At 37.8% G+C, this 22132-nt stretch overlaps 1 protein-coding gene across 5 annotated transcripts in view; it reads right to left on the reverse strand.

Annotated features, from left to right (window-relative positions):
* Positions 1–517: 517 nt before the first annotated feature.
* RESF1 (retroelement silencing factor 1) overlaps positions 518–22132 on the reverse strand; it is a 60970-nt gene continuing 39355 nt past the window's right edge. For all 5 annotated transcript variants that reach the window (XM_040488484.1, XM_040488482.1, XM_040488483.1 and 2 more), the window contains 3 exons: positions 5184–10248; positions 3729–3812; positions 518–1242 (listed from right to left, as the gene is read on the reverse strand). In XM_040488484.1, coding sequence (XP_040344418.1) covers positions 1076–1242; positions 3729–3812; positions 5184–10191 — 5259 coding nt within the window. In that variant the 5' untranslated portion in view covers positions 10192–10248 and the 3' untranslated portion in view covers positions 518–1075. The remainder of the gene's footprint in view (positions 1243–3728; positions 3813–5183; positions 10249–22132) is intronic.

Here is a 22132-nt window from a genome sequence, read left to right on the forward strand (position 1 = left end):
AGTGTGCAGTTCAGTGATGTTAAGGATATTCACAATAGCAAAACTGAAACTATACTCCCCTTAAACTCCCCATTTCTCCCTACTCCCAGAAACGTGGTTAAGTATGAACCATATATATATATATATATATATACACACACATATATATAATTTGTTACTTTTATGTATTATATATAATTTATACATAATATATAATTTATATTTTCATAAAATCTCAGTGCCATATATAACATATGTACAGTTTATAAATATATATAAATATAATATATATATGGCATTGAGATTTTATGAAACTAACCAACACATTTCTAGGAGTCATAAAGTAAAACCCAGAAACATTTTGCCTTCTTTCTTCCAATTTCCTGACCCCAGTAAAATGTTTGTTCTTCTGAATGCAACCTGAAAATATTTACTTCTGACAGCTTAATTTAACATTTCTCCTTTTAAAAACACCCTTCTAAAATGTGTCCTGTTGTGAGGGTAGAAAACGAAACACAATCCATTATGACTTCACATATATATTTTTAAAAAATAAATGTTTATTTCAAGTATGAAAAGTAATGTTTAAACATTATCCAAAAATTATGTTCAGCTTAACAAGTACAAAACAAGACTTCTGACAAAGTTTACAATTAGTATAAAATACTTAAGAATATACTTTGACGTTCACAGTGAGCATTTTTGAAAAATAAGTTTTGCTAATAAGCTTTAGAAATAAAAATCTATTTACAGTCCCAGCTAAAATAAACAAGTCCTTAACTGAGAACAACAGTCCTCCCTCAGGATCGATAGTTAGCATTTCAAAATAAACACATGGTAAACTTTGTTCAGTAATGTCAAAATTCAATACCTTATGGTTTTGCTGACAAATACCATCTATCTCTTATGTCTGGTACCCACAAGCAAGGTTCTCAAGCCACCTAATTGATTTCATAGATGTATAAAACTTACGTAGTATCCAAACTCTTGACATTTTTTTACGATTCTGAGCATTTTCAGCAAAATATTCTAAACAGAAACTGGCAGAAACTTCCTGATGCCCATTACAGAACCGTCAAAAAAATTAGCCTTGAAATTATTTTAAAGGACTACTACCAAGGCTTCTGCTTCTCTTTTCCATATACATCTTTTTGTAGGTTTGAAACATTGCTTTTGAATCTTTTGCTGGATTTTGTAGTGTTTCAAATCCATCTGCACTGAAGCTTCTCTTGGAGAGTCTTGCATTAGCCAAAACATTATCATCTAAGGAAACAGAAATTTTGTTTACTTTATTATTCAGTGTTTGTGACCAATATACAATCAATTAAAATAGAGAGGGTAACCCTGCACTCTTCTCTGGGATAAAATTAGGACAAGGAGTTGGACAAACTATGGCTTTTTACCTACAGAATTATAAATTACACACACAGGACATCTTGCCTCTTTTGGGGACTCTTTTCTACTCTCATCCCATCTTCACATCCCACAGGTATTTTGTTCTATCATTTGCACACTATTATAAATGTGACCTTTTTAACAGCTATCTAAACTAGCAATATAAAGAGCACAAACCAGCCAGTTTCAACCAGTGAATGGAAAAGTTTTTGTATTCTAAGACATGTCTATAGTTTTCTGTTGTCAGACCATTTCAGCGTTATATTAGCCTATCTTTTTGATGGGTCCAGCTTTTCCTACCTCCTGCATTTCTGGATGTGGCTGTACTTCTCAGTAGCCAATTCCCCTGGTCTAGAATAGAATTCCCTTGGTTTTCATTCCTGCTATAGCCATTCCTTTCTGCATAATAGTCTTTACTTTTTTTTTTTTTTTTTTTTTTTTTTTTTTTTTTTTTGCCTAGGAACTCACACATTCTATCCTCTTAGTTTCAAATTCTTGTACATCCTCATTAGCTTTCTTCTATGACACTGATATCCGAGATGGGTTCCTAAGTCATTTTTCACTAGATTCTGTTACTCCCTCTTCTCTGTACCTTAACCGTGACTTGATAGTTTCACAACTTGCTCCATCTACACTCAAACCTTTGCTACCAAATGTAGATGTATAATTATCTAAACTGTTTCTTTGATCTGTTTGGGAGTTTGCAACATTTGTTTTTTGTCTCATTTCCCGCTGGTTCATGTTCTCCACCTCTTCATCTTGGTATTTGTTCTTTCACCCTTTTCCTGAATCTCCAGACTTTTTTTTTTTTTTGGATTGTAAGTATTATTTGCTTTTATTTTTTAATTGAAGTATAGCTGATATACAATATTACGTGAGTTTCGGGTACAACATAGTGATTCATCTCACACTTCGCATCTTGGCTATTCCTTACCCTGCTGCAGATCTCCTTGAGCTTGTGCGCCAGTCTGTGTTTTTTTAATCACGATTCTCAGCACTGATGTTTACTCAACTTCAGTTTATTGCTCATCTTATTTGTGGCTGTCTTTATGTCTCTCATTTAGCTCATGCTTTTATCTGGTCAATTTGCGCAGGCATCTATGAGTATTTTCAGATTCAGATTTCAATTATGTCTCTTACCTTCTCTATGGAGTAACATCTCTCCTATTTCCAAGGACCTTTCTTATCCAATCTCAATGCCCATTTCCATTTTTCTCACTTTTGAATTCCTGTGTTCCAACTTTAAAAGCATGCTTTCCACTCTTAGGACTTTTAAAATTCATTTTGCCCTGTTTCAGCTGTTTTCTTGTTCTGACGAAGGGTGCAGTTGTTCTTTAAGATTTTAAATCAATTTAGTTTTTTCCTATGTGTACCTTTACTGTGCAGGACTCGATTTCTGCAAGCCTGCTTATGTATATTTGTTTTAAACTCTCTTTTCCACTTCATCACTTCCTCTCTTTTAAGAAATGTGCTTCTTTATTTTTCATGGTGAAATTCTGCTTCTACCCATTTTCAATGAGTTCTAAACACTTGTCTTTTCATATTCAATTAACCAAAACTAAGATAAAACTCTGGAACCCTAGCTTCTAGTTCTCAATGCGAAACCCTAAAAACAAAGTGCATTCATTCCACTAAGATACTGAAAGCTCTGGTTTTTCTGGTTGGCACTCAGCCTAAATCCCTCCCATACAAAGAGAAATAAATTTTAACTAGGAGACTCAGTCTCTTATCATCAAAATAACTCAAATTCCACACTGAATTAACTTTGAAAAGAGGGGACAAAGTTTAAGTCCCTATTTGGTTATTAGTCATGGAATTTCTAATGACCTTACCTCCCACTGATAAAATGGGGACATGCTCATCTACCTGGTTTTGAGAATTAAATGAATTAAACTTGCTAATCACCCCACCCAGGAGCTAGCAAACAGGGTATGGCTAACCCTCTAGCCCAATGTGGTAAATAAAGTTTAACTGAAGTATAGCCTATACTCAAGTATAGCCTATACTCATTCATTTATTATTCTACTGCCATTTTCTCACTATAGTCTCGGAGTTGAGTATTCAGGAAACCTTACGATCTGCAAAACCTAGTATTTACTGCATAATCCTGCACAGGAAAGTTACCTAACTCATCAAGAGGAGAAATATTTTCTTGTTAACAGGAAACAGACCACTGCTCCCCTCTCCACAGTATGACAGAAAATATCAGAAATTATCTTCCTACCATACACTGAATCATTCAAAAAATATGGATAAAAATCAAACTTCACAATAGTTTCATAACTATAATCCAGCTTCTGTGTGACCAAGTGCCCAATATGTAGAGTAAAAATTTAAATACATGAGGATTTTACCTATTTTTTGGTTGGCTTCTGGCATCCTTTTCTCCTCAGTTACACCTCTTAACCAGTCTTCTTTTGTACTTTTTATTCCTGAAACTAAATATTCATTTTCAGATCTCTAGAAATTGCTATTCATCTTTTAGTACTTTAATGAAGGAAAGTCATATCAACATAAATCTTAGAAGGCATTAAATATATTCACATATACTGCAAGTCTAAAAGAAGCCTCAAAAATCCTTCCATTTCAAGTGTCTGAGTATCTTATAAATGAAAAATGGGTTGCATTAAAAGTTTATCTTCACTATGGAATTGTTTCTCCCACTTAGGCTGAACACCAACAAATTCCAAGGTATTTAAGGGTACATGAGACAAAGAAAGCCCCTCCCATTGCCCCCACCTACTTCCAATGTTCTTGTTACACCCATGCCTCAGATACATTTATATGGCCAAGTGAAATTACCAATACTTTACAACATAAATTGTATAGTCTGTTTTTACCATACATCCCTATATCCTTCCAAGAAAATGTACCTTATATTTACATTGTAACTTTCTGTGCCCAGATACCATCTGAAGAGCGCAGGAGAAAAGAAGATTGCCATTCAAATCCTTTACTTTTCCAATCTGAATTTCTCAACACAATGTTTTATAAGTAATATTCACAACACTTAAATGTTTCCTGACTACCAAATAATTAGTCCTCTATTTTCTCCTTCCCTCCTGGCACTACACTGAGAATTCTATCATTCAGCCAAATGACAGTCATGCTTCCTTCTGGCCTTGGTAACTTAACACTGGACAAGACTGCTTCCGTTGCCCTCCCGTTTCAAGAGCAGACTACAGGACAGTGCTTTAACTTTCGTGATAACACAGTTACCAACTACTCCAAAGATAATAGAAAATCAAACCATTTCCATATGTATAAAAAGTTTTCACAAATATGTAATGATTATTTCCTCATATTTAGACCAAAGCTTCAAATTCACAGAGCTTTGAAATCACAAGTCCAAATGAGAATCAACAAAAGACTGAGGGGTGCCTGGGTGGCTCAGTTGGTTAAGCGGCCGACTTCGGCTCAGGTCATGATTTCACGGTCCATGAGTTCGAGCCCCACGTCAGGCTCTGTGCTGACAGCTCAGAGCCTGGAGCCTGTTTCAGATTCTGTGTCTCCCTCTCTCTGACCCTCCCCTGTTCATGCTCTGTCTCAAAAATAAATAAACATTAAAAAAAATTTTTTTTAAAGACTGAAATAATGTATAACTAACACTCTTCTAACTTAGTACAAAATCATTTTTCATAATATCGGCTTCTTGGTGCAAAACGAAATCTTTGTATTTGGCAAACCTTACAATTCCATACACCTCTTGTCATCAAGTACAAATTGAGTACAATTTATAGTAAGGGGAAGATAAACTTAAAACCATGGCTTACAATGTTGTAGACATCATCAAAAAAATCATACCAGACCTTGCACAGGTGCTTGCTCCTTGCTAGGACAAGGCTGCAGATCCTTCCGGTTGTCATCAGAATTTGTATTCTTAATCAGTCCATCTGGACATAATTTAAACTCCAGCATGTTTGGGCTTTCTGTGGCATCCTTCACAGGTAAGAAGCTCTGAGGTTTATTTTCTGGTCTCCTCTCTTTATTAAGCTTCATGGGCGAACTGTCTAATTTTGTGAGACAAATGCTCTCACGTTCCGTGCATTTAAATGCAACTCTGTTCAGATATAGTTTCCTTTGATCCTTTGATTGGGGAGACATTTGGCCGAATTCAACTTCACTGTCTATACTGTTCAAATTTTTGTCTACTCTGGTTTTATCAATCCACATTTTATCAAGTTGCTTTCCACCAACTATCCCTTTAACATTCCTTGAAATACACATTTTAGACTCCTCAGAGTGGTGAAATTTGAGGTTTTTAGCATGGCTTAAAGAAGTATTTAATGATTCTTTAGAAGCCTGTACACTATTGTGTCTCTCATTTGATTTCCCACAACTCCCTGCTTGCATGAAAAGTTTACTGGACTTCATGTACTGAGAATCACACGTTACATTTCTCACGTGGCTTTTCTTTGATGTGTTGCTACCCATCGCTTCTTTGTGCTTCTGCCTTTGTAAATACTCCTTCGGTGTCAGAACTCTACTCATTTTGGATGAAACATCCTTGGAGCCTGAGGACTTAGCATTTGATACTGTCTTTTCTTTAACTCTGGCTCTTTCATTTGCGAGTGACAAAAAATTACACAACTTAAATGTACCATCTCCCATATTTTTATTATGCTCTCGTTTATCATATTTCTTCCTCTTTATCTTTGAATCAAGTATGCCCCCATCATCTAACTTCCTTTTTTCCAAAACTTTTTGTCTCAAGCCACCTGCTTTCAATTTTATTTTCTCTGGGGATACTGACTGTACCAAAGAACCATTCTTCATACACAGATCTTTATTTTTATTTGTCAAAAAACCCACCTTTGGTTTTAGTGGACGTAAGTTTTGTGCCATGAGCTTCTGGTGCAGGCTCTCTTGAGAAAATTTTGTCATTTTATTACTGCTATGAAAAGTTATCTCATGAAACTTCAGTTTTCCTTTCCTTTTGTGACTTTGCAAGGAATCTAGTTTTTTATCACCTTTAGGTAAAAACTGACCTGATAATTCTTGTTCTGTCCTCAGTGATTTGTGAGGTTTTGTTTTGGGCTTATTTATATTTTTGCTTTCTTCTATTTCAGGAAGATGATTTTTTGTATCTGGACAAGTCAAAGGAATCTCCGGATTGTTATTTAGAGGACTATTACATTCAACAGGGTTATTTCTATCAGTTTTCTCTCCTTGTTTACAACTGTTGATCTTCAAAGGAGAACATTTATCTTCCCCTTCTTTCTCTGAAGCTGAGTTCTTGATGGAATTGCACGGGCACTGGGGTACTCCTTCATAAACCATAGATAGCCATCCCAGTGCACAGCAACGGACATCATCTTTCTCTGAATCCATTATAGAATCATGACTCTTTTCATCTGTATCTGTTTGTGGGTCACACTGGCCCCCTTCTTTGTTTACAGGTTCTTCTTTCTGATGTTCTCCCAACTTGTCTACCTCACAGAGTTGATCTTTATGTTCAGGAAATAATTCTTTCATTTGCTCTGAGTTTAATATTGTAATTTGTATTTGGTCTGTTGAGTCTTTGGAGTCACAACCAGTTTTATCACAAGTTTGACCTTTTGGGATTTGGTTTATTTGTTGGGCCACAGAACCTTCATGTGTGTTCACAGCTTCAATGCCATAGGGAAATTCTTTTAAAAGTTCTGACAGCTGATCATGTAGGTATAAGATGGATGCCTTATCATTAAGAATCTCATTTCTTGTAGGATCTTGGGCAGTGTAACTGCAAACTGCATCAGCTTCCTGAGGGCAACTGCCCTGTTGGATAGCTGCCGATGAACACATATCATTAGCCATGCTTTCTTTTTTAGTGATATGTTCCAAATCACTTTCCTCTAAAATTCCACTATTTGCTTTAACATGCTTCAAAGATGATTCTGGAGGTTGAGGTGATTCTGCCTGGTCACTTATTTTATGTGAAACATCTGTGCACTTTAAAAAATTATCACTTTGAAAACCAAATTCTTTATTTTCAGTGACATTGTCTGTATGTTCTTTTTGTTGTCCACTACTAATCACCTGTTGCTTAGGGAGAGAAGATTTCTGTGGCTCAACTCTTTTCAAAGGCGGCAAGTTGAATATCTCCGCTATTTGGGAATTATAAGATGTATCACCTTCAACAAGAGAACAAATATTCTCAATATGTAATATATCACCGCTAGCAATATCACTTTTCCTTGGCTTGTATGAAGCTTGCTGTTCACTCATAGTATAATGGGTATATGGTTCTGATTTGATATGCTTTCCTTGATTGCCATGAGGTGTGTCTTCTGCATTAGTTGACTCATTTTGCTCTTCCTTCTGAATTGGCAAGAACATCTTGGTGTCTGTTGTAGCACCTGCTACTGGTTCATCAACATTAGCTTTCAAAGCAGCAGTAATACTTGTATTTTCTGCCAACTGATTCTGTAAGCTACAAACACTGCCTTCTTTAATAACTGGATACATTGTTTCAGATAAAGCTTCAGGTGTTATTCCTTTGACAGACAAGGTTTTGACATCTGAAAGAATTAGTGGTGATACTACAGCAACCTGAAGTTCTGTTCCTTTTGTGTTGGTTGTGCCTGAAGACTCAGAATTCTGTACTACCATTGACAAAGTTGTTTCTTGTGAGCTGTTTAACACCTTATTCTGAGAATTTCCCACAACTGAAAATGGACTCTTATCACAGGTTTCCACAGGCTTGGAAACTCCAACTGCTGTTCTATTTTTTCTTGACTCATTACACTGTTTTTCTTCGGTAGGTTCTGAAGGTTGCTTTTTCCACAGAGAAAGACATGTTGCTAGCAATTCCATGGAAAAGTGACTGTCACTTTTAGAAGGCATTCCACTTGTTGAGGATTTATGCTCAAGGCAAAAAGAGTTATCTAAAATCTTGGCATTTGTGTTACAAGTACTTGGAGCTTCCACTGTTTTCAAATTTAGCTGGTTACCAGTGATTTGGGTACTTGGATTAACTTCATAACTATGTGGTTTAGAACCCTGAACAGTTTCGCTAGCATTTTTAAACAACTTCTCCTGAGGTTTATCTCTACATGTAAGTAAACTGAGAATTAGCGTATTTTTATTTGGATATTTTGAAACATATTCCTCAAAGGACGCAGACTGAGGAACATAAGTTGTTTCAGAATTTGTTGGCACATTTAGTTCAACATTGACATTTCCTGATGAAATCTGGGTGTTATTTAAGGTTGACTGGGTAATCTCAACAGTTGATGCCTTTAAAGAAGTCCTAACTTTCAAATCTTGTAACTGGTCTGGCATTGGAAACTTTTCTGAACAGACAGAATTTAGTAAAACAGAATTCACTTGGTTAAAATTTCCACAATTGGGGTCCTGAATGTTGGAATTCATTGTACTGTATGCTCTATTTGTTTCTTTTGCAGATTCCATTACTGTTGGTGGTTTATTCTCTGGAGTCACTAGGGTTACCTGTGGTCCAGACCGGATTTGGGCAGTTTGTTTCAGAGACAATCCAGAATTTGGGGCTAATTCACTGTAAGAGGTATCAGTTGTTTTAATACAACCTGCTGCCATCAAAAGATTTTTATTAATCTTGATTTTCCTTGCAAGTTCTGAAAACTTCTTTTTTATTTCTACTAATGTTTTAATATCCCTCACTAACTTTTCTTTTGTGACACTTGTGTCCAATACTTGATTTGAAGTTAGATCACAAGAGTCTGTTCTCCTTTCTTGATTATTTTGAGCAAGAGTCTGAACACCATCCACAGAAGATCTAACAAGTTCATTAAAAGGCTGAATGACACTGCTATTTACTTTCAAGTTACAGGAATTTCCAACTGTGCTGACATTTTCATTAAGGTTTTGCCAATGCTGTTGAAAACTTCTAGAAAAGTCTTTCCTCATTTCAGGTAAGTGCATTTCATGACTCTGAGGAACTTCCACAGAAGCCTGTTTAATAACATGCTGAGTACTTTGCAAAGGCTGGCTTGCGTATCTACAGTCATAAGGAGGAGGAGGCCTTTTGTCAGTTGGAGGAACTGCGTATTGATAGGAATGTACAGTTGCAGTCTGCTTTGACTGTAAAGTCTGTGGAGGATCTGGAGGGTGACTATTTTTAATTTGCAATGATGCAGATGGCATAGGGTTTTGTTTCTGAAGGGAAGGATCTTGCAAAGAGCTTCGTGATGTGTAACTATATTGCTTTGGAAGTGGTCTGTAATCTGGATAAGTCAGTCCACTGGATGTATACTGTTGCGCCCAGTCAATCTGTCGTTCTGATACAGATGGGTTAAGTCTTGGGGTCCACTGATAAGTTACAGGAACTCTTGGAGAATTGGAGGGGATCATTTGTAGTTGCACAGAACAGGTATCTGAAGTTACAAATTGATTCTGTAGTGCATGTACATTAGGTGTATTAGTTCCAAAACTAGTTTGATGAGATACAGTTGCCCCTGTATGAGAATGCACAGAATTCTTCATTGGTGAGTTCAACCATACATTTTGGGTAACGCCTGAAGACATCTGCAAATTGTGATTTAGTTGTTTGGATCCTTTAACATTTGCATATGTTATTCTTTCTACTGACGTTTGTGAGGCCACAACTGTCCCGGTATGTATATCAGAAATAGGGATTTGCTGAGGAGCTGTATAATTTCTCATGTTTAGCAGTGGCTGTGAAACTGGATTTGAATTTCCAAGAAACATACATGCTTCTTGGTTACTTCCAGGATAGCTTAAAGAACTTTGAGATGTTGTGTTAAATGTATTTATTAAAGCCTGCTCCAAAAAAGATGACGGCTTTTTAGGATAATGTGGTGGTAAGGTGACATTCTCTGGTTTTGCATTCCAATTCATTGTTGATTTGATGTAGTAGCAGAGTATTAAAAGTCAGTTGTTTTGAATGTCAGGAATCTGTAGGAAATAAAGATCTTTCATTAAAAATTTGTTTTGTCTGCATAAAACTTCAAGAAAATTAGTTTACCTTAACACCAATGCTATGGTCTATTAGAATTCCAGAAACCTCTGACCAGTCAAAACTTCATCTTTAATTTGGAGAAGAGATACAAAGAAAAGAGCAAAGAAGGATGTAACAATAAATATGGCAAGTATCAATAAAATCTCTGGGGTGTTTTATAGGAATTCTACACAATATAGTATTTTGCTTGCTCCATTTAAGTGGCAATTACTTTGATCTTAACAGGCTCTTTATTCTAAGTAACCCATGTTCATTGAAACAAAACAAAAAACTTCAAACACATGGCAAATAGTCCTTATTGTCTATCCCCATTGTCTAATTCCCCAGAGGTATCTATTGTTACCTCCTCTTACAGAAAATTTTATAGGTAAAAAACAACTACATAAAGGAAACCTCATCTTTTTGCCTCATTTTCATTACTATACCTAGGATACCTTATTATTTCACTACAAATATATTATCCTCATTGCCTGCAGAACATACACTTTCTGAGTATATATTACCATTTAACCAGTCCTTTATTGGCAGATAAAGTTTTTGCACTTGTAAACTATCCTAAGGATTCTTATACTTATACTTTACATTTTTGGCTATATGTTTCTGGAAATTCCTAGAAGTGAAATCAATGTGTCAAAGGACATTAAAATTATCTTCACAAACAATGACAAACTGCCCTCCAAAAAGGTTAACATAACTTACACTTTCACCCACAGCTACTGACAAATCTAAAAATGGTCAATTCTACAACCATAGTAAATGAGGAAAGACCAATTAAAATAAAATAAAACCGACTTCACTTAAACATAATACTACACCCTAAATGCAGAATATACATTCTTCCCAAGTGCACATGGAATTTTTACCAACATGACCATCTAGCTGAGCCATAAGCACATCTCAATTTTCAAAGTATCCAATTATTCAGATTAATTTACAGTGGAATCAATCTAGAAATTATAGAAAACAAAGTAAATAGAAAATTCCCAAATAATTGAGAAATAAAGAATACACTTTACACTTACAGAGAGAGAGCGCGCGCGCAGGCTCTCTGGTGCCTCTTTCCTCTACTTATGACATCAGTCCTATTGGATCAGAGCCCCACCCTTATGACCTTATTTAACCTTAATTACCTATAAAGGTCTCACCTCCAAATACAGTTACATTAGGCGTTAGGGCTTCAACATACAAATGGGAGAAGAGAAGACACACAATTCAGTCCATCACATGTTCCTATCCCCATGGTCACGTAACACATAACACTAATTTAGAGCATAAATAAATATGTTAAAGAGACTGGGAGGGGTGCCTAGTTGGCTCTGTCGGTAGAGCTTGTGACTCTTAATCTCAGGGAGTTTGAGCCCCACCCTGGGCATAGAGATTACTTAAAAACATTCACTCACTCATGCATTCATTCATAAATAAATGAATGAATAATACCAAGAAACAATCTTTGTATTTATCACAAGACTAATAAGTTAACCCAAGGAAAGAAATGATGACGAACTGAAATAAGATAATGAATAAAAATGTAGAAATTCAGCTAGTCACAAGTTGATTCTTTCAAAAGAATAAAAATCATTAAGCCTCTGACAATACTGATCATGAAACTTTAAATTTTTTTTTTCAACTTTTTTTTATTTATTTTTGGGACAGAGAGAGACAGAGCATGAACGGGGGAGGGGCAGAGAGAGAGGGAGACACAGAATCGGAAACAGGCTCCAGGCTCTGAGCCATCAGCCGAGAGCCCGACGCGGGGCTCGAACTCCCGGACCGCGAGATCGTGACCTGGCTGAAGTCGGACGCCTAACCGACTGCGCCACCCAGGCGCCCCGCCAATATTGTGCTTTTAAAGTTTCATGATCGGGGGGCGCCTGGGATCTCGTGGTCCGGGAGTTCGAGCCCCGCGTCGGGCTCTGGGCTGATGGCTCAGAGCCTGGAGCCTGTTTCCGATTCTGTGTCTCCCTCTCTCTCTGCCCCTCCCCCGTTCATGCTCTGTCTCTCTCTGTCCCAAAAATAAATAAACGCTAAAAGCACAATATTGGGAAGAGAGGCTACCACTAGACCCTATAGACACTAAAATAATAAGTATTTATTCCAATACATTTCAAATTTAAGAGTAATAGACAAATTCTTTGAAAAATACATATAACCAGGACTACCACAGTAAGAATACCCTATCTCTTTAAAGAGCTTACATTGATAATTAAGTATCTTTTCACAAAGAAAATGCCAGGCCTGTATGGCTTTGCTGGAGTATTCCAACAATCATTCATGAAAGAAAACAATCCCAATACAGCTTCTTTAAAAGGATAAAGAGAGAACACCTCAGAGCTCATTCACTGAGGCTATCATCCAAATGCTGAAAAGAAGGAAAATTTGTAATTTCTTTCAGAAATGTAAATGAAAAAAATCCTAAACAAAATGTCAGCAAACCAAATGGGTGACCTATGGAAAGGATAACCCATCATGATCAAACTGGCTTTACTTCAAAAATACAAAGTTTGTCACTTAAAAATTAACCAAAGTAATCACAGGACAATAATTTATTTATCTAAGAGAGAAAGCAAGCAAGCACAAGCAGGGGAGGGGTAGAGAGGGAGAGAGAGAATCCCAAGCAGGCTCCACAATGTCAGTGCAGAGCCCAACACGGGATTTGAACTCACAAACCATGAGATCATGGCCTGAGCCAAAATCAAGAGTAGGACATTCAACCAAATGAGCCACTCAGTGCCCCAGATGATAAATTTTCAACAGATATAAAAGCTCTTGATAAAATTCAATATCCATTTATTAGAAGAACAATCATATCAAACCAACAATAGAAATTTCCTTAATTTTGATAAATAGCAGCTTCAAACATTTATATTGACAGTAAAATGAAAACGCCACTATTACCCCTTCTTTTCGCCAAGGTACTAGAGATCTGGAAAGCATAAGAATTGGGAAGGAAAACATAAAACTGACTGTTCACAAAGTTTATGTAGACAATCTAAATCAGGGGCACCTGGGTGGCTCAGCTGATTAAGCATCCGACTTCACTCAGGTCATGCTCTCATGGTTCGAGAGTTTAAGCCCTGTGTAAGGCTCTGTGCTGACAGCTCAGAGCCTGGAGCCTGTTTAGGATGCTGTCTCTCTGCCTCTCTGTGCCCCTCCCCTGCTCAGGATCTGTCTGTCTCTCTCTCTCTCTCTCTCAAAAATAAATATTTAAAAAAATTTTTTAAATCCAAAACAATCTACAGATCTTTTACATCTATCAAGTCTTGGGTCATAGTGTTTTCACTAAAAAGAAAAACAAGATTGAAGAAGGTATGTATGCTTTTGAATTAAAAATGAATCCCCAAAAGAGAGAGATCTGTATATTCCTCACATGCTTCTCTCAGGAAAGCTCCTTAATAATACAACTGACTAGGGGTACCTGGCTGGCTCAGTTGCTAAAGCATGCAACTCCTGGTCTCGGGGCTGTGAATTCAAATCCCATGTTAAGAGCAGTTTACTTAAAAAAGAAAAAAATAAATAAAGGCCGAAGCATAATACAAACTAGCTTTTCTACTAGAGTTAATGATGCCTAATAAATTCCCCTTACTTCTTGTATGTACTTGGGGGTGGGATGCTGTTATGAACTAAACTGTATTATTCCCCCCACCAATTTCAAATGTTGAGGTCCTAATCCCCAGTGTGACTATATTTGAAAACAGGCCTTTAGGGCGCCTGGGTGGCGCAGTCGGTTAAGCGTCCGACTTCAGCCAGGTCACGATCTCGCGGCCCGTGGGTTCGAGCCCCGCATCAGGCTCTGGGCTGATGGCTCAGAGCCTGGAGCCTGTTTCCGATTCTGTGTCTCCCTCTCTCTCTGCCCCTCCCCCGTTCATGCTCTGTCTCTCTCTGTCCCAAAAATAAATAAACGTTGAAAAAAAAAAATTAAAAAAAAAAAAAAGAAAACAGGCCTTTAAGGGAGGTAATTAAGTCTAAATGAGGTGAGAAGGATAGGACAACAATCCAACAGGACAACCGTTGTCCTCATAAGAAAGGCATATGCACACGGTGGGGGCAGAGAGACCATGTGACATCACATAGGAGGAGGCTGACCACAAGCCAAGAAGGGAGAGGCCTCAGGAGAAACCATAACCCTGATCTTGGACTTCCAGCCTCTAAAACTGTGAGAAATAGGGCACCTGGGTGGCTCTGTAATTAAACATCTGACTTCAGCTCAGGTCATGATCCCACTGTTAGTGAGTTCAAGCCCCACATTGGGCTCTACGCTGACAGTGCAGAGCCTGCTTGGGATTCTCTCTCTCCCTCTCTCTCTCTCTCTCTCTCTGCCCCCACCCCCTGCTCGCTCACTCTCAAAACATAAACTTAAAAAAAGAAAAATTTTCAACCCAGCAACTTTATTTGTAGTTTACCCTTATTACAGAAATTTCAAAGTAAAAAAATAACCTAAAAATCACAGCTTGTGGAAGAATAGTAATATTAGTGTCTATTTTAAACACAATCACACACACCCATGAAGAGAACTCTATGAAAATGGACTGGTTACATTATGATCCGCCTACTACAGGTCAGATGAAATTGTAAGAAATAGAACAGGACAGAGCCACATCAAGAATTGTTTTATATACAAGGGTGACTGTTAATTTGTCAAAGAAACTGGAACATTATTAATGAAAGATAATGCTATTAATAGACAAGATGATAGGCATAAAAAAAGACTGTCTCAGAGCAGCCTAAAAAATGCAAACCTAGACAATGTCCAGCAGGCTTCAATAAATGTTTGTTAAATGAATAAACATAATCTGTAAGTACTGAACACCAAGTTAAAAAGAAGTCCCTATTTAAACTTCCAGATGGGAAAAAGTCCCCACTTCTCCCTTCAGATTCATGTCAGCCATAAACATCACATGATTTCAATACTTCAAAAATATAGAACTTCTTAAAAAATATATTAAATACTCTTCTTATACCTGAAAAAAACATAAAACCCTTCTGGTATTTTTTTTTTATTTTTTAACATTTATTCATTTTTGAGAGACAAGAATGAGACAGAGCACAAGCAGGGGCGGGGCAGAGAGAGAAGGAAACACAGAATCTGAAGCAGGCTCCAGGCTCTGAGCAACTGTTCAGCACAGAACCTGACACGGAGCTTGACCCACGAACCGCAAGATCATGACCTGAGCCAAAGTCGGTCACCTAACCAATTGGGTCACCCATGTGCCCCCCCCCATTCTGGTATTTTATTTTATTTTATTAATTTATTTTATTTTTTTTACTTTTTTAATGTTTATTCTTGAGAGAGAGAGAGAGAGCATAAGCAGGGGAGGGGCAGAGAGAGAGGGAGACACAGAATCCGAAGCAGGCTCCAGGCTCCGAGCTGTCAGCACAGAGCCTGATGCAGGGCTTGAACTCACGGACCATGAGATGATGACCTGAGCCGAAGTCAGATGCTCCACCGACTGAGCCACTCAGGCGCCCCTCCCCCACCATTCTGGTATTTTAAAGTGAAACTTTCCCTTATGGCTTAAGTTTGACATCTAATGTGTTCCACAAACCAAAGTTTATTTGGAGTTATTTGGGTGATGTGGTCAAAACGAGGAAAGCCACTATTTTCCACTGAAAAACTGATTTACGTTAGCAAAAGCTATAGATGCTTCTGTAACATCAACAAAACCAATACAACACTTCAATATAAAATGCACTTTTCAGAAATTCAAAAAGTATCATGATTTTCTCAACCTATTATTCTAGCTCTGGCTGTTTGTATCCTTAGTCATAGAAGAAATTAGGCTATCAATCCTTGAATTAGGCTTTCAAGAATATTCTAAATTTTGCATTATTTATAATACAATTCTATAAATAACAGCTAACATTTGAGAGTTTACCATATGTTAAGAACTGCACTGAATGCTTTAAATACATGATCACACGTAACTGTCACAACAAATGAATGAAGCCAGGCAATAGTGCAAGGCTCTAGAAATCCCACTATCACAGCTGTCCACATTGCCAGAAACAGAAAGGAGACAAGAATATAACTTCACATACAAATTTATTACTTACCCACACAGAAAAAAATAACATCAGTGTCCCTATTCCCAGAGGGTGATCCCAAGGTGTTTGAGAACACAGGTTGCCAAAAAGCCAACTCTAAACTGCAGCCATTTTATAGCTGGCGACTATATAACCCAAGGATAAGGGAGGTGGTAAAGTCCTGTGCTCAACAGGAAAAAAAAAAAAAACATCCCTGTGGCTATTTCTCACAAGGGTTCTTATCAACTTTTGTTCCAGAAGGGCCTACTGGGTGTCCTGCCAAGGTAGGAGTCAGACAGAGATTAGGCTTTGCCTATTTGGCCCATGAATAGACAAAGGTCATCAGAGTACAATGGAGAAGTTGCCCCCTACATCTCTACCCTCCACCCTACATGTGTCCTGCTACAAATTCTATTCAGAAGCACAGGACACTCAATCAAATACCCTAACGAACTGTACTTCTTCTTAGGCAACACTGGAAAAGAGTGACTTGACCCTGACCCCTGGCAGAATGATCAGGCCGTTTGTGGAGGTCAGGCCACAAGCTCCCCATACAGAGCCATGTAACGCCCCAGGTATCATCAAGGCTCACCAATAAGAGTCACATGGCTTTCTCTCTGGAAGAACAAGGGAGTGGGAAATAAATTGCTCTAATTTTGCTCACTGATTAATCTAAGCAGAGCGTGGGATGCTGGCAATCACACATACCCCATCATGACTGGCCAGTAGGAAGTTCAGAGCAATGCATTTATCATTCAGGCTAGAAAGTTTACGCTTATGTCTCCAGAGCAGAGGTCAGAGACAAATTTCAAACTAACTTTAGAGTTGTACTATTCCCTAAAATGGGAATTAAATATCAGAGAGCACACATGAAAAAGTCAGTTATCCCTCCTGGGAGTTCTGCCTAGCAACTCATTTTAGAACCCTCCAGGTACCCACCACCTTAAGCAAACAAGATTCATTAGAGGGGTGGTGGTCTCAAATATCTAGAAATTCCTGACAAGTGCCTCAAATACAGAGGAGTAGTTTGCCAGTATAAGCTACCTAAGATGCAATATGCTATTGGAGTACAAAGTGTATTAGGAGGATAAATACCACTATTACAACAGGAATGAGCCAATTCTGTGCCTCTTGAGATGGATAAACTCTTTGAACAGAACCAAACAGTTGCCATAAAAGCAGGCTCAACTGCCTTGGAGAGAAATCTGAAAACTGTTACACCCAGTTAGTTACCTTCGTCATTATAGACCATACTCTAGTGTTTACTCTGGTTGTACCAGGTTTTGTTTGGAGGATTGCAAGAATATTAACAAAGGCATTTTGTTGGCATTCCATTAAGATCCAGGTTTTATAAAAGTAAAGGTTAAGACTAATGACGCAAGGGGACCTGAAGTACCAGAAGAGACCTATAGGATAGAATCTACTTTCTTATTATGAGGGTCAGGTAGGGGATGACAGATCCAGTTAAATTCAGAACCATAACTGTAGTCTAGAAGATACAGACAAGAGAATTCTGCTTTCCCTCAATCAGGAAACCAATGGAAATCATGACTAACAGAATAAATTACACAAGTCTTGGCCCAAAGGACACCACTCCCAAGAGCATTCATTCCCCAAAAATTAGCAACTGCTGAGGGTTTCTAAGAGTACTTAAGATTAAGATCTTCCACTGGCCAGCAGTATGTTGACTAAGAGTAGTAGGCAGCTACAAGCCTGAGGTAAATTAGATTATTAATTTCTGCCTACTCCTCCAACCCTTATCCCCTGGGTCTATGGTCTCTCTTCTCCAACTAGCATAGAGGACCTCTGCAAGTTATGGTGGGTGAGAAGGAATGGCAATCACTCAACTGTGAACTCATCACTTCCATGCTCTAAGCCACCTTACCCACAACACCTTGTATAGTAGCATGGTCATGTGGAAGGAAAATGTAAAAACCAACAGAAGTTGTGGCAGTGAATCTTTATGGCCATAATGAAAGTGACCTACTTGAGATAAATTTCTGACCTCCAATAAACACCCTCAACTACTTCAACTAAAATAACACATGGCAAGAAACTAAATGCAGAAGAAGATTTGATATAACCTACATAAATATTCTTCAGGGTCCTAAAGAATTTCTAACGTATGAGAGGTAGGGCGCCTGAGTGGCTCAGTCGGTTAAATGTGACTGGTTACATGTGACTCTAGGTTTCGGCTCAGGTCTCGTGATTAGTGAGACCAACGTCAGGCTCTATGATATCAACTTGGGATCCTGTATCCCTCTCTCTGCCCCTCCTCGACTCATACTAGTGCGCTCAAAAATAAATATTAAAAAAAAAACAGATTTCTGGGGCGCTGGGGTGGCTCAGGTCATGATCTCACTGTTCATGTTCAAGCCCTATGTCGAGCTCTGTGCTGACAGCTCAGAGCCTGGATTCTGTGTTTCCCTCTCTCTCTCTCTTTGCCCCTCCCCCACTCACACTCTCTCAAAAATAAATTTTAAAAAAATTATTTTTAAGAATTTCTAATGTATATAAATGCTTCCTGACTTGATCTGTCCCTGCTGACTGTAGCTAGAGATGGCACGCCCATTCAGTACTCATGGAAGAACCTGGAAGCATAAACATGTACCTCACCTCCACAGACTTTGCCTATGCATCTCTTTTCTGTTAGTCCTATATTGTATCCTTTGCTGTCATAAACTTTAGCCATGAGAATATAGAGAAAAGGAACAAAACCACAACTTGGGTCCTTGAAAAGATTAACAAAACTAATAAACCTTTACCTAAACTGACCAAAAAAAAAGTCTCAAATTACTAAAATCAGGAAATAGAGACACTACTACCAACCTTTCATTGAAAACAAAAAGAGAATACTATGAACAACCACATGCCAATATATTCGATAATCTGAAAGAAAAGAACAAGCTCCCTGTGATATTGTAATTTATACAAAGAAATATATATTTGATCTTTGTCCCTACTTCTCACACAGAATTCCTAAAATCCTGAGGCTTTCCCAAGTGTTGAGTGAAAAGGTGCCTTTTGTTAGGTTAATGAGGTGACTTTTAGACTGCATCAAATGGTGGGGGCGGGCAGGAGAACCATCCATGTGAATAGGTGGTTGGATCTTTTAGCCCTCCCCCACCTCCAGGGAGGGATGGAGAGTTGGAGGTTAAATCAACGGCTAATGTTTTCAATCAGTCATGACTGTGTAATAAAGCCTCTATATAAACTCAAAAGGACAGGATTCAGAGGGCTTCTGGGTTTGTGAACACATGAAGATTTGGGGACTTTGGCATGCCCAGAGGGAGCACAGAAGTTCCACACAACTTCCCACATACCTCATTCTATCAGCTCTTCTAGACTGTTGATTCATATCCTTTAAATTCCTTTGCAATAAACCAGTAACCTAGTAAGTAAAATGATTCTCCGAGTTTCATTAGCCTCTCTACCAAATTAATAGATTCCAACGAAGGGGTTGGGGAAACCTCCAATCAATAGCCAGTTAGACACAAGTACAGGCAACAAACAATCTAGACTTGCGACTCATATCTCAAGTCCAAGGAGGGGAGTTATAAAAACCTCCAATCCGTAACCTGTTCGTCAGAAGCACAGGGAATAACCTGGGTTTGTGACTGGTGTCTCAAGTATGGATGAAGGCAGTCTTGTGGGACTAAGCCCTCAACCTGTAGAATCTGATGCTACCCCCCAGGTATATAGTGTCAGAATTGTAGGAGACCCAGCTGGTGTCCCCAGAGAACTGCTTGTTGTTGATGTGAGGGGAACCTCCCCACACACATACAGTGGAATTCAGTGAAGAACCCCAAAAAACTCCAGAAGACACTGACTGAAACTGACTTGAGATACAGAAAATCTAACTAGGCCTATGAAGAGATTGAATTAGTAACCAGATTACCCAAAAAGAAATGGTTAGGCCCAAATGGCACTCTGGACAATCATACCAAAAACATAAATATTATAAACCAATTCTACAAACTTTTTTAAAACACAAAAGAGGGAATACTTCCCAAGTTAGTTCTAAGAGGCCAAGATTACTCCATAGCAAAACCAAAAAAGAAATCGCAATACAACTACAGACCAATCTGTTATGAATATGGATCCAAAAATCCTCAAAAAAGAACTAGCAAACCAAATACAGCAGCATATAAAAATAATTATATACTACAACAAAGTGGGACTTATCCCTGAAATGCAAGGTTGATTTAAAAAAAATCAATGTTATATAAAATATCAATACAATAAAGGACAAAAACCACATGATCATCTCAGTAGATTCAGAAGGACCTAACAGGATGGAAATTAAATGCATCTTCAAATCCAACTCTTTTTCATGGTAAAAACACTCAAACTAGAAAAAGAAGGGAACTTCTTTGATTTGATAAAAGGCATCTGCAAAAAACCCACAGCTTACATCATAATAGTTAAAGACTGAATGTTTATCCTCTAAGAAATCAGGGAAAAAACAGAGATGCCTGTTCTTGCTACTTCTAATCCACATTGTACTAGAGGTTCTAGCCATGGCAGTTCAGAAAAAAGAAAGAAAAGGAAGAAATAAAAGACATCCAGGTTGGAAAAGAAGTAAAACTATCTCTACTTGCAGATGACGTGATCTTGCATATAGAAAACTTTTAAGGAATCCACTAAAAAACTAACATAATTAATTAACTAGTTTAGCTCAGTTGCCTACTACAAGCTCAGTATACAGAAGCCAAATGTATTTCTAAACAACACTTAATCTGGAAATCAATCTCACTACAGTAACATTAAAAAGAATCAAACACTTTGAATAAGTTTAACAAAAGTGAAAAATTTATAAAACATTGCTGTAAGAAATTAAAGACCAAGGGCACCTGGCTGGCTCAGGTGGAAGAGCATGCAACTCTTGACCTCAGGGTTTGGAGTTAGAGAGAGCCCCATGCTGAATGCAAAGATAGAGAAGAAAAGGGGAGGGGAGAAGAGAAGAGAAAATTAAAGACCTAAAAAAAAGGGATAACATCCCACATTCGATGGATTAAAGGATTTAATACTGTTAAAGTAGAAACACCACCCAAATTCATCTACAGAGTCAGTACAACCCTTACCAAAATCCCAGATGTCTTCTTTCTAGAAATCGAGAACCTGATCCTGAAATTCATTTTGAAAAGAGTAAAGTTGGAAGACTTACACTTTCCAACTTCAAGACTTACTACAAAACTATGATAACAAAACCATGTGGCACTGACACAGGATGGACACTGATCAGTGGAACAGAATCCAAAAATAAACCCTCACATTTACAGTAAGGAACTAGAATTCAAAAAAGGACTCTTGCAACTCAACAATACAAAGACAACTCAAATTGAAAGTTTTTCCAAAGATATATAGTCAATATGCACATGAAAAGATGTTTAACATCATTAACCATCAGGAGAATGCAATAAAAAATACGGTGTGGCAAGGGCATCTGTATCACTCAGTGGGTGGAGCATTTGACTTCACCTCAGGTCATGATCTCCGGGTTCGTGGGCTCAAGCCCTGCATTGACAGCTCGGAGCCAGGAGCCTGCTTTGGATTCTGTGTCTGTCTGTCTGTCTCTCTGCCCCTCCCCAACTCATGCTCTCTCTCAAAAATGAGTATTTTTAAAAATCTTTAAAAAATAAATATACATTTAAAAAAGAAAAAAAAAAAAATCCACAGTAGCATACCACAAAAAGACCAAGTGTTTGCCCTGGATGTGGACATACTGGAACTCTTATGCCTTGCTGTTGAGAATATAAATATAAATATAAATATAAATATAAATATAAATATAAATAT

Source organism: Herpailurus yagouaroundi, unplaced genomic scaffold, assembly GCF_014898765.1.
Source record: "Herpailurus yagouaroundi ecotype Mexico unplaced genomic scaffold, PumYag 166, whole genome shotgun sequence".
Taxonomy (NCBI): Eukaryota; Metazoa; Chordata; class Mammalia; order Carnivora; family Felidae; genus Herpailurus; species Herpailurus yagouaroundi.